Consider the following 18,539-nt stretch of genomic DNA (forward strand, 5'->3'; position numbering starts at 1 on the left):
TAATATATCTTGTTATTACATAATTTATAGACATAGTAAACAGAAATCATTGATTTGAGAATCTATAAGAAACTTACTGAAATAAATTGAGAATATACAAAAATATCATATATTTAAATAAAGTCTGGAAAATACATCAAAGAACTATATTCGAGGATAAAAAATGACAAATAAGAATATCATTTATTATAAAAAATATGACCCCACCAGTACGCTTACAGTAAACACAAATTTGTTCATAACACAAAAAACTTCTAGCAACAAATAGTGAGAATAAGTCTTGTTAGTGGGAAATACACTATAATACACTAAGGGCCGGTTTCCGAGCTCGATTTTCAGCCAAGGTCTAGACCAGTGGTCGCCAAACTTATGAGCCTGTGAGCTAGAATAGCATTTATAAATCTTCTAGTTAGCTACCAAGGAATATTAGAATAAAGAAAGTATCTTATATTCCCTATAAAGATACATTTCTAGTGTTGAAATCTACTTATAGCAAAAAGTATAACAAAAGTTGAAATGTACATTTCAATGAGAGCAGAGGAACTCTTTTTGGCGATCAAGTATTTTCTTGATGTTTGGAGTGAACGTTGTAGCCGCCATTCTGATGCAGTTATCCAAAAAATGTTCCTATATCGATTTTTTTTTAACTTCATACTTGAAAAAGATGATTCACACAAGTAGGTAGAGCTGAGCATAGCTTTCAAGTTGCTTTCATTGCAACAAAAGCTGCAATACTTCTGCATCGATCTCTACAAAAGGAGAGTTGACGAATTGTACCATATTCGATATGCTTTCAAAATCTTGAAATAGTTTATCAAACTGTTGTCTCAACTCTGAACTGTAACGTATTATTGGTTATTGCTGAGGTGCTGTGAAGGATTTTTCTCGTCATTGATTTTCTTCAGACTGGAAAAGTGTTTATATTCAAACTGGACGACATTCTTTGCCGTCCAGACCCACATCTCAAGCTCCTTCGAAAACGATTTTCAAGTTCAAATCATTCCACCGATGTCCTTATCTTTCCCTTGAAGCTGCAAATTTAAATCATTCAACTTCATATCTTTGAGAAATACAAAATTTTGTCATGTTTATCAATGCATGGTTGACAACCCAAGCATTTCTGTGAGCTACCAAAAACTACCCCACGAGCTACCGGTAGCTCGCGATCGACTGTTTGGCGACCACTGGTCTAGAATTTAAACAGCTGGAGTCAGAAAATTGACTTCCCGAAACGGGGCGTAGTCAAAGTCCACGTTCAGATTAAATTTCGAAAAACTAGAAAATTGAATATAAAATAAAGAGAATATAGTGTAAAGTTTCAGCCACTTTGAATTATTTAGGAGTGTTCCATTTCGTAAAGGAAAAACGTTTCCAATTATAGAAATCATAAAATGAAGATTATCATAAAAACTGCGACTATGTCGCGGTTCTGACTCCAGCTGTTTAAAGTCTAGAACTTGGCTGAAAACCGAGCTCGGAAACCGGCCCAAAAATCAAAGAAATATCAAAAAATAAGTTTTATTCTTTTGAATGAATAATATTCATTGTTATGGAATACAGTATAGATAATATAATAATTTTCTATTACAGATTTATAAAACAGTCAAAAAAATAAATTGATCTTCAATAACTGCCAGAAACTGTTGGAAAATAGTGGAAAAGTGTAGAAAAATAGTGGAAAAGTAGTGGAAAAGTAGTGAAAAATAGTGAAAATGACTTGGTCGTGGTCTTGGACTGATCATAGTTACGGGGGCCCAGTTTTGTATGACTATCCCAATAGAACTCCAGTTACGGGGGATGTGCAGTCCATATTTGTATGTTTAGTCTTTTCCACAGTTTTTGTCGCCTTCTTGATCATCTTCCCTGGAATCAGAAAAGAGGTGAGTCAATTTTTTCTTCATTTTATGTTAATCCTATAGTATTAAGTGAGCAATTTCTGTAAATCTGTTTATATTTTTATATCTGGTTATTTATGTCCAACGGATCTTGAAAACGGCTCTAACGATTTTCACGAAATTTGGAACATAGTAGGTTTATGATATAACAATTCGATTGCACTAGGTCTCATCCCTGGAAAAACTCACTAAAAGCCATGAGAAGTATAATATTCATCCTCGGAAAAACATATGATAATTTCGTCGTTTGTCAAAACAGATGATAATTTCGTCGTCTGTCGAAACAGAAGATGCGTGTGTGGGAGAGAAACAGAATTATTTCCAGCTGTGTAATCAATCAGCGAGAAATATTATCTAGAAATTTTAATCGGCTTGATTAATATAATCTGATTTGTTGACATGACATGATAATCATTCTAAACTAGAGTATTATCATAATTTTCGAAGTTAATCATTATTTGACAATTCTAAGTCATTAGTGAGTGTTATTTTGTTATTCAAATTGGTTTGTAAATAATCCAAATCAGAGCTTGTTTGGTTTCAAATGTTTGAACTGAAAATTGAACCTGAATTCAAGTGTATAGAACATAACCTACTTTCTGGACTATTCATAGTGTAGAAATCAAAATTCGGCGAAGAAACAGTTTTGGGCTGTGTCTGTTAGTCCTTCCCAATCATTTTAAAGAATTGTGTTCTGATTATCAATAGTTTATAAATAAATAACGAGCGAAGCTCCCGATATTATTATTGATAAGAATAAAGCTGCTTTCACACCAAAGTTATTAACAAGATGTTTATTTCTCTGTCCTTATAGATTCTATTAGATTGAACGGAACTTGACAAACACATATGTTCATCATGTGTATGATGAGTTATGTTCAATTTAATAGAATCTATAAGGATTAAGTTATTAACATGGTATAAACGCAGCTTAACTCTATAATAAATGAAAAATACACTACTCACACTATAAGGATCCGACACGAACATTCTCGATCAAATGCAATTCAAGATGGCGGCTAAAATGGCGAAAATGTTGTCAAAAACAGGATTTTTCGCGATTTTCTCGAAAACGGCTCCAACGATTTTGATTAAATTCATACCTAGAAAAGTCATTGATAAGCTTTATCAACTGCCACAAGTCCCATATATGTAAATTCAGGATTACTGCACCATCTATGCAAACTTTGATTTCAGATTCCAAATTATCAGGCTTCCGATACAAATTAAACAAAAAATTTCAAAAGGAGAAGATTGAGCATAAAAATCTCTACAATGTTCTGTAACATTTTCACCTAAAATAGAAAATAAGTTCGTTGTTCGAGAAAATGTGATTATCCAATCGCAAACTGTAGGCAACTGTTGATTCTTAATGATTAATTATGAAGAGATAGCAGACCTCGTGTGTCTCCAGCGTTATTGTCCTGTCACCAGCTGGCTCAGATCTTAGAAAAGTAGACTTGAGATGCGCGGGAACACTATCGTCAGTTGATTAATTTTCATAACGGCAAGGGAAGTTGTGTGAGTGCACCACACCAGATTCTTATGTCTATTCTGTCTAAATTCTATTAGATTGAACACATGATGTTTGTCTGGTTTCTAATCTCTTTGAATTCATAAGGACGGCAAAATATCGTACGTCCGAAAATCGAAGTGTGTGTTGTAACTAGCCTAAGAATATCCTAGTATCTTCAGTACATCAAGTTTTCATTCCGTCAAATTCCAGTTGCTTCCACAATGTCAAGTGGATAAAATATCCCAAAGGATAATGTGATAAAGAACAGTGAAGAAATAAAATGTCCATTATTTTTAGGTATAATATTTTTTATGACTGTGATAAGCATTGTGTGTGAAGATACAATAAATAACTACCAATAGATTTGAATTCATTACCATAGTGAGGTCCACGTTAAAACTGTAGTGTTTAATTAGCAATGGTATTGATATCCTTGTCTATCATTCAACAAAGCGGATAGCGCTATCTCTCTCTCGCATTTCTCTGCTCCCAGATCGTCTTCTAACAATGTAGAATCAATAAATTAATTAACAGAATAATTCATCTTAATAAATTATGAATTAATTATAGTAAAATAAAATTTCTTGCTTAATAAAATATAATTGATTACTTTAAACGAGAATGGAACGTTAATAATATTACATCAATAAACCCTGTATCAGCTACCATCTATATAAGGCATTGACAAGAAAGAGGATCTGCAACGTTTTTTTCTATCTTTCTCCACTGCCATTATAATATGGACCTCACTACACTAGTAGTTCTGTGAACAGTAGACCTCACGCAGTATTCTCATCCACAAGTACCTGATTGAAACTATAGACCTTATGGAAATACAGCAATTGACTGGCTTCTCCACACATCCTGTGTAATCACTTGTCAGCTGATTTATGATGAATAATTCTCAGAATAATAGTCTGATTTTTACTCGAATATTGGCATATGAAGGAGGCTCCTTTTTTCTTTTATATTATCCTTGAAATGCAAAATTCCCAAAAACCTTGTATATACGTCGACGCGCAATTAAAAAAGGAACATACCTGTCAAATTCCATGAAAATCTATTACCGCGTTTCGCCGTAAATGCGCAACATAAAAACATATAAACATTTAAACATTCAAACATTCAAACATCAAGAGAAATGCCAAACCGTCGACTTGAATCTTAGACCTCACCTCGCTCGGTCAATAATATGTAAGGTTTTGAAAATCACTCTGATTCTTCAAAATTAAAATTATTCGTTGAGGTTTTCACAACTCTAGGAAAATCAAGTAAAGGTTTGAAATTATGAACTATTTCAATGTACGAACTAGGAACTATTATGCTTTGAGAAGTTTAGGAATCAAATTTTCATTATCTTTTGTTATCATCTTCTTCATGTCTGCGATAGGCATTATGTTGTGTTACGAAACAATAAATCTATTATCATGACTTTTATTATCATGATTCTAATTATATAACATCGGGAGTCCGTGGTATACAGGATTCTACAATAATAATTTAGTACAGTGCGTGATGACATTTAAGTCACGTTTTTGAACGAAAAGAAAAATTGAGTTTCATGTCTCTCATCTTTAGGCTTACAGTCTTCTTCTTCTTCTTCTTCTTCTTCTTCTTCTTCTTCTTCTCCGTCATTTTTTTCAGCTTCTACAGTGGCATTTCATTGTCATTTGTCACGTCCCTGAGTTGATGTATGATCAGGATACAGTGCGAGAGCAAGAGGAAGAAGAAGATTATGAAGTAGAAGAGGAAGAGAAAGATGAATAAGAAGAAAAATATGAAGAAGGAGAAAAAGATGAAGAAGAAGGTTCATTTTTAAGTCCAAATGAAAAATAAAACAAATACAAGAACAAGTGAACTCAACAATACAGAAAAGAGATAAATAAATTTTCCATTTTTTGACCGAATTTGACTTATGATGCATGATTTGAGACCGCCTTGACGAGCCGAGGAGAATTAAGTGTAGTACGTTGAAGCTGAAAATTAGGTGTTTTTCACAATACAAGGAGCATTGTTGTCAGGTGTACCTGGAAATCTATATGAGATAGAGCGCTCTACCAGATCTCAGATTGTAGAGCACAAAAATACGCCCAGTGGGATTTTGAATTATACATCTAAATGGTTACAATCGAAAGATATTGTTGATCAAAAACTGAAATTCATCAAAATTGATTTTTTCTTAAAATTTTACTCATTTTTGAAAATTCTTAACTCAGTATTCATTGGAGATTGATATCATTTTATTCAGACTTTTAAAAAAAGCGAAAAAAGGCGAGAGCAACTTTTTCTGTCCGATTACGAGATTTGGCAGAAATAGCTAAAAACTTAATTCCGAAGTGAAAAGTGTAAATTTAAAGTATTGTGCTTAACTTACTATAACCTTAGTGTCCAGTTTCCCATTAGGGAACTTTGGACTATAATATGGCGGGGTAGTTCCACCTCTTAGTTTTCCAGCTGAAAACTGGAAAATGAGCCGAAAATACGAGGTTGTTGGGCCACCTTGTATCTAGCACAAGGAAATTTTGCATGAAGAAATTGGTTCTGGACTTCTCACCCAAATGATATATTAAAAAATCAGAACTACAATATAAATTGCAAGCACACCCCCTTTTTCATGTCTATATTGACTGGACTACAGAGAATCAGCAACGATATTCTCTTAATTTTTTCCACTGCCATTATAACGTGGACCTCACTCTAAATGAAACATAGAACTCATTCAGTTAGAGTTGAAAGAGTTCACAATATTATAAACTAGCAGGCAACTCGTGCTCCGCAAGGATCTTTTTAAAACTTGACAAACTGAAAACTTGAATGAGTGGAATCTTGAAGAATTTAAAATAGGCCTATAACCATCCTCAGTAAATTGAGAATCTATATGCGAAATTTCAAGTTAATGAGTTGAGTATTTGAGACGTGATGATGATTTGATGACGTGATGATTTGATTCGTGAATTTCGTATCATCTACGTGTATAAGCCAGTTCTTTCCTATATTTATCATGGTACTAGCCGTAAGGCTCGCTTCGCTCGCCATATCTGTCTAGCCAGGGGGCTCCGCCCCCTGGACCCCCGACTGGATCGTCCAAAAATGAGATCAACCTGACAAAATTTTTAATTTAGTTACCAGAACAACTGTTTTAGAAGAGGTACTCTCTCTAGATTATAGTTCTATATTAACATATGGTATGGACATTTTTTCAATTATAATTTTAAGATATTGGAATAAGAAGAAGATACATGCTAAAAGACGAACTTTAAACCCTCAAAAACCACCCTTAGAGTTAAAATATCTCCAAAAGATTTCTTAGTGCGCTTCTAAAGGGCCAACTGAACATACCTACAAAATTTGAACGTTTTTGGTCCGGTAGATTTTTAGTTCTGTGAGTGAGTTAGTGCCATTTCGCTTTTATATAATTATATAGATAGACTAGCAGGTAACCCGTACTCCGCAAGGATCTATTTTAATACTTGACAAACTGAAAACTTGACTGAGTGGAATCTTGAAGAATTGAAAATAGGCCTATAACCATCCTCGGTTAATTCAGAATCTATATGCAAAATGTGAAGTTAATGAGTTGAGTAGTTGAGACGTGATGATGCGTCATTCGTGAATTTCCTTTTACCTACGTGTATAAGCCAGTTCTTTCCTTTATTATGGTATAGATTGACCATTCATCACCTGTGATTCTAGTGTCTATATAGGTTTGTGTCAAATACTGACAGATTAAAGTGAATTACACTACTGAATCCTTTCACAAAAATTTGAAATATTCGTTGCTTCATCCAGTAATTTCATGAAATTGGTCCTTTCTCTTTGGAGACTCAAATAATTATTGTTTCTTGCAACCCATAATAATTTTGAGAGAAGGTCTACTGTATATCAGCAATCATAATTCTCTTCATGGTCTCATCATGTGTAGCAACTTACAGCAACTTACCTACGGTGCCTCTGTTGTAAGGGTGTCCGCTCTAGAAGCCATGGCAAGGAACTGCAGTTCCTGATTTGCAATTTATTTTCAACAACTTTTAATTTATTTTGATAGGTTTTTCTCATTAAAAATAATAATTTATTTTGTCACTTGATGATGGGGTAAACTTTGATGGTCTCAAAATGTTATAGTTTTTTCAAAGTTTGGAGTTTTCTAATTAATTGTGATTGATTCAATTTAGTTTAGAAGTATTTTTTTTTAATCTGAAAATGATTTTTGTGTGTTTTGAATTGTAAATTGAGTGTGTAATTAATGAATGTAAGGTGACACATAACCTAGCTACATTTGGACTGTAGTATAAATTAGAATTGGAACCGTTTTGGGCTTAGAAGCCTGTCGTACTTTTCTGTAAGTTGGGTAATTCTGATTGATTAAATAAATAAACTAGTCGTGTCTAAAATAAAATAAAAAAGAGTACTATTCAGAAAATGAGGAATAAATGAAAGGCCTTTATCCAATTATTTACATTAACACTTCCAGTAAGAGAACGAATTTATTATTCATTGTAGGCATTTCTACCCCATGGGAAAGCATAGAAGGGGATGATAGTAGTTTATTCTATAGTGATGTGTAAGATTTATTGGAAGTGTTTAATTTGTAATGGTATTGCTACCCTTGTCTACCATTCAAAAAAGTGGATAGCGCTATCTCTTTCTTGCTTTGCTCTCTTGCCAGATCCTCTTTTAACAATGTAAAATTAATATTTGATTAACAAATTAATTAATCTTAATTATGAAAATTTTATATTATTGAAAAATATAAATTCTTGCTTAGTAAAATATAATTGATTATATAAAACTAGAATTAACAGATAATATCACATCAATGAACCTGTATCAGCTACCGTCTATAGTAGGCATTGACGAGTTAGAGGATCGGCAACGTTGTTCTCCTATCTTTCTCCACTGCCATTATAACGTGGGCCTCACTTTTTGTGATTGTAACATATCTTTGTAACTCATTTCACACTAGCAGGTTACCCGTGCTTCACAAGGATCTAATTGAAATCTTGCTAAACAGAATTTGACCTACTGAAATCTTGAAGAATTCGAAAAAGGCCTATAACCATCATCGATTAATTAAGAATTTATTTGAAAAATTTCAAGTTGATCAGTTGAGTAGTTAGTAGAAGTCAACTTTGAAATACCGTATATAACAGTAATATCGGGACACCGAGCTTCGCTCGTTATTTTCATTTATTTAAAAAGAATAGAATTTTACTAGGCTATTAATAAAATATTCAGATGAATACATGGACTTTGTCAATTTTTTAACACTAAGTCGAAACAAACACAAAAACACTACGATCAGTCAGTATCAGTACAATACAATAAAATAACATGAATCACATAAAAAGATTACAATCTATTCTAAAATAGTCATGTACGGTGTACAAACATTCATCAATTAACACTGCTTTCAATATTTTTCTAAATTGTGTACTTTCGAGTGGTCAGGTGCGGAGTTATTGACCGAGCGAAGTGAGGTCTAAGATTCAAGTCGACGGTTTACATTTCTCTTAATGTTTAAATGTTTAAATGTTTATGTTGCGCATTTACGGCGAAACGCGGTAATAGATTTTCATGAAATTTGACAGGTATGTTCCTTTTCTAATTGCGCGTCGACGTATATACAAGGTTTTTGGAAATTTTGCATTTCAAGAATAATATAAAAGGAAAAAGGAGCCTCCTTCATACGCCAATATTAGAGTTAAAATCAGACTATAGAAATTATCCATCATGAATCAGCTGACAAGTGATTACACAGATGTGTGGAGAAGCCAGTCTATTGCTGTATTTCCATAAGGTATATAGTTTCAATCAGGTACTTGTGGATGAGAATACTGAGTGAGGTCTACTATTCACAGAGCTACTAGTATAATTTGATAGATGTGAAGTGCCAGTTTCTTTGTGATTTAGTATGACTGAACAACGGAATTCTCTAACAGTAAACAGAACACTATCCTCTAAAATGATCGTGTTTATATTTCACAGCTGACTTATACGTCATCTTATGAATTTCGGGGATGCGATATTTTGATTTTTCACATACTCACTCGCTCACTCACTTTTTTACTATCCACAGCTGTTTCAGCCAAGGATGAATTATCTTTTTAATGTCGTTCAGCGAGTTTTCCCAAGGATGAGACCTAGTGCAATCGAATTGTTATATCATAAACCTACTATGTTCCAAATTTCGTGAAAATCGTTAGAGACGTTTTCGAGATCCGTTGAACATAATTATAGTATACCCATATAACCATATAACCACATAACCAGATAACAGATAACTACATAACCATATAAATATATATATATACAAATATACAGAAATTGTTCGCTTAATATAATATGATTATTAAAACTTTAGTTAACTATGAAATAGATACATTATGGATATTTTATGAAAAAATGATCTCTTCTGAAAATCTAAGAAGTATTCTTAATAAAGTTTCTTACCACTGTATATTTTTGCTAAAGTATAACCATAATCAATATTAGAGTATATACTATCACTATGTATTACTTTCCTTGCCCCATTACCGTTGGTAAGGAGAGTATTGCTTTCCGAAAAAAAATTAAGGTACCCCAATTTCTAAATTTCTATACGTTTCAAGGTCCCCTGAGTCCAAAAAAGTGGTTTTTGGGTATTGGTCTGTATGTGTGTGTGTATGAGTGTATGTGTACATGATATCTCATCTCCCAATTAACGGAATGACTTGAAATTCAGAACTTAAGGTCCTTACAATATAAGGATCCGACACGAACAATTTCGATCTAATGCAATTCAAGATGGCGGCTAAAAGTGCGAAAATGTTGTCAAAAACAGGGGTTTTCACGATTTTCTCGAAAACGGCTCCAACGATTTTGATCAAATTTATACCTAAATTAGTCATTGATAAGCTCTATCAACTGTCACAAGTCTCATATCTGTAAAAATTACAGGAGCTCCGCCCCACCTATGCAAAGTTTGATTTTAGATTCCAAATTATCAGGCTTCAGATAAAATTTAAACAAAAAATTGCAAGTGGAAAAGATTGAACATGAAAATCTCTACAATTAATGTTCAGTAGCATTTTCACCTAAAATTGAAAATAAGCTTGAAATTCGAGAAAATGTTGTTATTTCAATTGCAAACTGTTGGCAACTGTTGATTCTATCAAATCATTCAATATGAAGAGATAGCAGACCTCGTGTGTCTCCAGCGTTATTGTCCTGTCACCAGCTGGCTCAGATCTTTGTATAGTAGACTTGAGATGCGCGTGAACACTAGCTTCAGGTGATCAACTTTCATAACGGCAAGGAAAGTTGTATGAGTGCGCCACACCTGATTTTTATGTCACTGCTATTATATTAGTGAGATTAACTCCAAACAGTCAGCATCTTCTATATATATAAAAGCGAAATGGCATTCACTCACTCACTGACTGACTGACTGACTCACTCACTCACTCGCATAACTAAAAATCTACCGGACCAAAAACGTTCAAATTTGGTAGGTATGTTCAGTTGGCCCTTTAGAGGCACACTAAGAAATCTTTTGGCAATATTTTAACTCTAAGGGTTGTTTTTGAGGGTTTAAAGTTCGTCTTTTAGCATGTATATTCTTCTTCTCCCAATCTCTTAATTATAATTGAAATTTCCATATCATATGTTACTATAGAACTATAATCTAGATAGAGTACCTCTTCGAAACAGTTGTTAACTGGCAACTAAATAAGTAATTTTGTCAGGCTGGCATTAAGTTGAGTTGACTTTGTTAGGTTGGCACCAAGTTGAAGATATAAATGCATTTATCGCGGAAAAATTGATTGGGCACTGCTACTTCAATCCTGGGAATATTATATTACTAGCCGTCAGGCTCGCTTCGCTCGCCATATCCGTTTAGCCAGACGTTTAGTCTGGACCCCCGACTGGATTGTCCTAACATATGATAAAAATGCTCTAATGATAAATGCAGGCGAGCGAAGCGAGCCTGCTGATCTCATTCTCGGACGATCCATTCGGGGGTCCAGGGGGCGGAGCCCCCTGGCTAGACGGATATGGCGAGCGAAGCGAGCCTGACGGCTAGTTCCTTATAAAGAACATCAATGCTACTTATTCAACCAATACCGACAGTACGAAATGAATCTCAAAATAGGATAACTTGATTTTTTAGTGAAATATTTTCGTTTTCTTGCTTCCTGATTTAAATCTAATTGAATTGTTCAACATTGAAATATATTTTTTGTGTTTTTTCAGAGATTAACAACATTCACAACAGTGACCCTCAGTTTATTCGTTGGAAATGCGATAATGTGTGAGTACTATTTTATTAATCTATAAATATTATGATGAATAATTCATGTTGATCTATTTTTAACAATTTTATTAATGACTAGCAGATAGAATAGCGCTATCTGCTGTGTCTAATGATGGACAAGGATAGCAACACCAATGCTAATCAGGTGCTGACTATTAAACGTCAATCTCACTATAAGCTGGAACTTCATCATATTATGCTTCTCTATTTCCAAATGGGTTCAACGCCGATTGAAAAACAGAACAAGGAAGGAGACACAATTAAAATTCTATAAAGTGATGTGATATATAAAATTCTGTAAAGTGGTACCAACATTATTGTATGGAGCAGAAACTTGGGTTAGTAAGAGGAAAACATTAAGGCCGGTTACAGAGCTTGACCGACCGTCAGTGCGTACGTCAGTCGCGCTTGTCTTTTCCATAGATATTCCATGTATCCGTAGAGAGCCGGACTGACGGCACGCATGCGCACGGTCAGGACCATGCGTTTTATACAGCGTACGAAGACCATCGGTCGAGCTCGTGCGCATCCGTTCTATCGGTCGACTGATGCGCTATTGAAACAAATAGAAGCTTTCAGAGCTGTACTGATCAGTAGCCCGATCGCAACATAACCAATGTGCTGATACCTCTGCCCGACAATCAGCTGATATTGAATTGAATAGCATAATGAATGAATTCAATTAATAGTGTCATATTTGAATTCAAAGTTTTTCTATACATTTCTAAGTTTTTTTATTGGAAAATCATATATTATTAATATTATCTACATTTATTTGATCCGTAGCTTAAAGTGACTGCAAGTATTCCCAATGGTGATACAAGCTCGAAAAACTCATCAAAATTTCTGATGGATATTCTGAGGTAGTTGAAAAATGTATCTTCATCCCCAAGCAATGATGTATATAATGGTACTAAATTCCCTTTGAAATGCTCTTTGGACGACCATCGGGTGAACTTGACATCTACGTCTTTTAATCTTTCGTTTACGAAGATAATAAGCTGCAATTGGACAATCTGTAAAGGCGTCTATTTTGTGAGTCAGAAAAACTGATGTATGGTCAGGATGGTGCATACCCAATGATGGTCGGTCAAGCTCTGTAACCGGCCTAAACAGCAGATATGCGTTTTCTTCGAAGTGTGAAAGGTTGCACAAAGTTAGACAGATTCCGCAATGATGACATTAAAAATGAGTTAGGAATATCATCATTAGCTGCACAACTTGAAATAAACAAATCGAACTGGAAAAACCATGTGGAACGAATGCCAGATACTAGGATACCAAAGGCTGTCATGTAATATATACCCTACGGAAGAAGGGATATTGGCAGACCTCTAAAAATATGGTAAAATAAATAGTTAGTCTATATAGTGAGTTGTGTTTTTTCTGGCTCTAAATTTTGTAAAATTACTCAAAAAAATTTCAATTAATGGTGATTTGAGTGTGATATTTTTGTTTTTTATTCTGTTATCAACCGTCAAAATTTAAAAATCTTAGTTTTCGTTGTTTTTGAGTGAAAATGGACTAAATTTTAGTAAAGTGAAATCATAACCCTATTTTGGACTTTTAAAGTGTTATCTAAATTTGTGAGAGAAATAGTACAAGAAGTATCCTTAGTTTTTCTCTCCCAGTCAGTACTTCTTTGTAAAAAATAAAAATAAATAAATAAAATGAATAAATAAAGTAAGGCTATATCCTTTGAAACCGGAACAGGTGTGTACGCCTAATCCTGGAAAGAAAAATTTTCTCTATTTAGAATAAGCAGGTGACCCGTGCTAAGCAAGGGTCTATTTCAAAACTTGACAAACTGAAAACTTGAAGAACTTGAAATAGTCCTATAACCATCTTTGGTAAATAAAGAATATGTATGCAAAATGTCAAGTTAATCAGTTGAATAGTTGAGACATGATGATGCGTCATTCGTGAATTTCCTATCTCCCCTACCTGTATAAGCCAGTTTATTTATTTTATTTGAGTATTACAATAGTGCGATAATATCCCTCTAGCTGTAAGCTATTTGATGGATATATAAAAATAATCCTTTACATACAATAAAAACAATCAATAACAATGATTATATCTCTTAATTAACCTGATTATATTTCTTCATTTTTGTAACTGATTGTTCTCTTTTGTCCATTGCACCATAAATTAACTTAACTTAAACCGACTTAACTAAACGAAATAAGACTTATAGAAAAAGACTTTACTTGGTACACGACAGTTAACAAGATAATCACTCTGGGATATTACCTAATGTTACTCACTCTGAACATAAGTTCTTTCTTGAATGAAAAAGACTAAGAAATTGTCAAAAAGAGAGATATTGAATTGTCAAAAAGAGAGATATTGAAAGTTATTGAATTTCATTCAATATGAATAATTACCACAATATCAACTTCTCAACTACACAAAAAATAAGTTCTTTCCTTTATTATAGTATAGATGAAATTCTTATTGAGACGATTCTCTAAGTTCATGTTGAAAGAAAGATGATCTATTCTTCCATGACGGAACAGTTTATAATAACATTGCTGAAATCGAGGTACTTTGTTTCAAAGTGACATCATTTTTGTGTTTTAATCATTATTGAATGAACAGCCTAAATGAATGAACAAAGGATCTCAACTTCAACAAGAAAAATGCTAACTCTAATTTTCCCTTCATTCTTCTTCTTCTTCTTCTTCTTCTTCTTCTTCTTCTCTTCTTCTTCTTCTTCTTCTTCTCTTCTTCTTCTTCTTCTTCTTCTTCTTCTCCTTCTTCTTCTTCGGAAAGAGAAACCAGTCTCTAGTTCAGCGGAAGTGGATGACCCTGAATGAAAAATGAACTATTCAATGCAGTGAAATTCACTTGCTATCTGTCAGCAGCGGTTGTATGGTCACTTTAATCTGTCAGAATTACTAGAAAGGGCAGAATCGTTGTTATTCAATACGGAACGCTGACAGATTAAAGTGAAATATTGACTGTTAGATAGTTAATCATTTCTTGAATTCCCGTTCTAAATTTAAATATCGCATAGTGAAGAACGGAAGAACCTTGGGTGCCATTATAGTGTTCTATCAGTTGGTCATTAGTCAGGTGAATGGGAGAGATAACGATGAAGAAGAGGAAGAAAAAGAAGAAGAAGAAGAAGAAGAAGAAGAAGAAGAAGAAGAAGAAGAAGAAGAAGAAGAAGAAGAAGAAGAAGAAGAAGAAGAAGAAGAAGAAGAAGAAGAAGAAGAAAAATAAGAAGAAGAAGAAGAGAAGAAGAAGAAGAAGAAGAAGAAGAAGAAGAAGAAGAAGAAGAAGAAGAAGAACGGAGAACAAGAAGAATCGTAACCTTTGATATAGTCATTGATCTTTACAATAAAACTTACAGTAATTACTAACATTATTTTAGAAATCTTGTCAATTGACCAATTCGGAAACTGGTTAGCAAGAAGACAGAACAAAGAGAACAGCTTTTGCAAGGCCAAGGCTTGGGGGAATTGTTTCTGGAAGATTATGAACATTGGAATTTGCTAGTTTATTCTAAAGAAATATCAATATAAGAGTCTAAAGTTTGTGGACAAAGTGAAAACATAGAAGACATAACCCTATTTCGGACATTTTAATTGACCGAACGAAGTTAGGTCTAAGATTCAAGTTGACGGTTTGGCATTTCTCTTAATGTTTAAATGTTTATATGTTTATATGTTTATATATTTATATGTTGCGCATGTACGGCGAAATGCGGTAATAGATTTTTCATGAAATTTGACAGGTATGCTACTTTTTAAATTGCGCGTCGACGTATATACAAGGTTTCAATATTTTACTTAACGTTTTAAGGTCTTTGGTTTCATTATTTTGTTTTGCAGTCATTGTATTATTATGCGTGCCCATCAGTATCAATATTTTCACATTCGAAAAATCTGATTTAATAGGTGAATAAAAATAAACAAATGAACTAAATGATGCTGGAGAAATCATACTAAATATTTTTGATCCTAAAAAATTAATTTTCATCAGATAGAAAGATCATCACGGAACTGGATGAATTATATCATATGGAATACAAATTCAAACGTGAACTGAGTTTGTTAACATTTAAAACAGTTGACATCTGGTATTTGTGGATGAGAATACTGCGTGAGGTCTACTGTTCACATAACCCTATTTCGGACATTTTAATGTTACCTAAAATTTGGAGAGTAATATTACAAGGTATTCTTGGTTTTCTCTCCCGATTTCTAATCTTTTGTAAGAGAAGAATTAATTAATAGTCACAGTATTTTAGGCTTAAAATACTTTTGGAAAGTCGTCTTTGTAAAATAATGAATAATAATAAATAAATAAATAATAATAACTTATCATACCTTACATAGAATGAATAGTTCACATGAAAAAAATCAAGGAGAGTATTTTTCAAACATCGTAATGCTCCAATAATTTATTAGTCATGTATAACCGAGCACTTTAAGAAAAAAAAAACTTCAAAAATGTGAAAAAAATACACTTAAAACTTATGAGAATACATTAGAATATGACAATGGAGGTCATTTATATTATTTATTTCTCCATTCAAACCGCCTTCGCGAAGAAATCTTGGAGGTAAAGTCCAGGAACACCTTGAAATAATGCTAAATACCACATTTTCATTCATATCTCGTTTAAGTAATATTCATGTTTATTTTTAGAACTGAGAGTTGGGAAAAAGCCAGCTATGTGGGATGATTGAGTGGTGACTCATAGGTATGCGATAATGTATTTGATCTGGTTTTTTCTTTTTATTCTTCTTTTCTCCAGTTTCTTTTTTTATTTATTCAACGTTTTAGAATATAACTGGATCATCTCCTCTTGTTCTCTCATCACTGTATTTTTCTCCTCCTTCTCATACTCCTACATCTCATCTTCCTCCTCCTCTTCCTCATAATCCTTCTCCCTCTCAACCTTCTTCCCATCTTCATTCCTCTTCATTACATACCCTTCTTCTTCCTCATCATACTCCTCCCCCTCATCTTCCTCCTCCTCCTCATCATTCCATCTTTGTCCTCTTCCTTCTCCTCCTCCTGCTCCTCCTCCCCCTTCCATCTTTGTCCTCCTCCTCCTTCTCCACCTCCTCATCCTCCTTCTCCTCCTTCTTCTCCACCTCCTTTTCCTTCTCCTCCTTCTCCTCCTCCTCCTCGTACTCCTCCTCCTCCCTAGCGGGAAGGATATTTTTGATATTGTTTCCGAAGAATGGACATTGATATGTCCAAAGCTCCGCCAATTTATGTAGATGCATAACAATATTATCTTTAGTTTATTACAAATTGCTTTTTCCTACAGTTACGTTGAAAAGTGGCCATTGCTACACTGATTACAGAACGCAAAGAATCACTTTTCCGCTCTAGTGCGGGAAAAATTTTTCTACACTCCAGATTTGCAACATGGCAACGCAAAATACTTAGTAGGTTATATGGAGCAACAGTGCAGCAAAATCAAAATGAAGTTGGTAACAGTGACTGCTGTGGCTGCTATAGTGAGCAGACGTGCAACCAAGCACAACGCGCTAATTATTAGTATTAGATATTATAACCAAGGACAACATTTTTATTCAATTTGACAATAATTAAGGTTTTTATCAATAATAAAATTACACAGAAAAACATTTGATGCATTCAGGCAATTTTACCCATAATTACCCACTTTTCATATTCAATGATAACTGTAGGAAAAACTTAATGTGAAATACGTGCGCAAAGTTCCTCTGCTGCACTCAAGGAACCATTCCGCCCTCGCCTACGGCTCGGGCGTAAACGTTTCTTTCGGTGCAGCAAACTGCACTTTGCGCACTAGTTGCACAAATAACTATTCTCGTATCATATTCAGTTCAATAATTATTTTCTCAGTCTATATTATGTAAATTCATCTATAATATTGCTGTATTGTAAGCTATTGTATATAAGTGTATAAGCCAGTATATATTGTAATCTACATAAATAAAGTACTCAATCAATCAATCCTTCTCCTTATACTCCTTCTCCTTCTACTCGTTCTCCTCCTCCTTTTCCCTCTTCTCCTCCTCCTCCTCCTCCACCTCTTCACTCTACTCCTCCTCCTCCTTCTTTTCCCTCTTCCCCTCCTTCTTCTTCTCCACCTCTTCCTCCTCCTCCTCCTCCTCCTCCCCCTCCTCCTCATCCTCCTCCGATAAATCCCATCGACAGTCAATGTAAACGTTTTACTGTACCAATTCACTCGAGTTTGTACCAGAACAAAGTTCATCTACTGCACAAAGATCCATATGCATCATTTCGGTTTAAACGGAGTTTTATCACCTGCTCGTTTAAACCCAGAATGAACACATTAGAATAAATGCTATCATAATTGAATTGAAATTAATGCTATTCAAATTGAATTTGAACTTACAAGCATATCCTATTTTTTGGACATGTTATCCATTATCAAAATTTAGGTAAAGAATAGTTTTGGGTGGAGCCTGTTGTTCGTTCCCGATCAAATTTATATAATAACTAGCCGTCAGGCTCGCTTCGCTCGCCATATCCGTCTAGCCAGGGAATCCGCCCCCTGGACCCCCGACTGGATCGTCCAAGAATGAGATCAGCATTCGCTCGCCTGCATTTTTCATTTGAGCATTTTTATCATATGTTAGGAAGATCTAGTCGGGGGTCCAGACTAAACGGATATGACGAGCGAAGCGAGCTTGACGGCTAGTAATATAATATTCACAGGAATAGCTCTGATTGAAGTAGCAGTGCCCAATTAATTTTTCCGCGATGAATGCATTTCAATCTTCAACTTGGTGCCAACCTAACAAAGTCAACCCAACTTAATGCCAACCTGACAAAATTACTAATTTAGTTACCAGTTAACA

The 18,539-nt window shown here is 34.2% G+C and overlaps 3 protein-coding genes across 10 annotated transcripts in view; 2 read left to right on the forward strand and 1 right to left on the reverse strand.

Moving 5' to 3' along the window:
- LOC111054622 (gastrula zinc finger protein XlCGF57.1) overlaps positions 1 to 18,539 on the reverse strand; it is a 721,792-nt gene that overhangs the window by 418,071 nt on the left and 285,182 nt on the right. The window lies entirely within an intron of this gene.
- The window catches only part of LOC111060042 (gastrula zinc finger protein XlCGF57.1-like), a 410,286-nt gene that overhangs the window by 252,999 nt on the left and 138,748 nt on the right, over positions 1 to 18,539 (forward strand). The gene's annotated exons all lie outside the window — the stretch shown is intronic.
- LOC111058481 (dual oxidase maturation factor 1) overlaps positions 1 to 18,539 on the forward strand; it is a gene marked incomplete at its 5' end in the record, with an annotated part of 98,093 nt that overhangs the window by 39,484 nt on the left and 40,070 nt on the right. Inside the window, 2 exon segments of the mRNA XM_039440969.1 lie at positions 1,591 to 1,880; positions 11,644 to 11,701. Coding sequence (XP_039296903.1) covers positions 1,713 to 1,880; positions 11,644 to 11,701 — 226 coding nt within the window.

Source organism: Nilaparvata lugens, chromosome 14, assembly GCF_014356525.2.
Source record: "Nilaparvata lugens isolate BPH chromosome 14, ASM1435652v1, whole genome shotgun sequence".
NCBI classification, from domain to species: domain Eukaryota; kingdom Metazoa; phylum Arthropoda; class Insecta; order Hemiptera; family Delphacidae; genus Nilaparvata; species Nilaparvata lugens.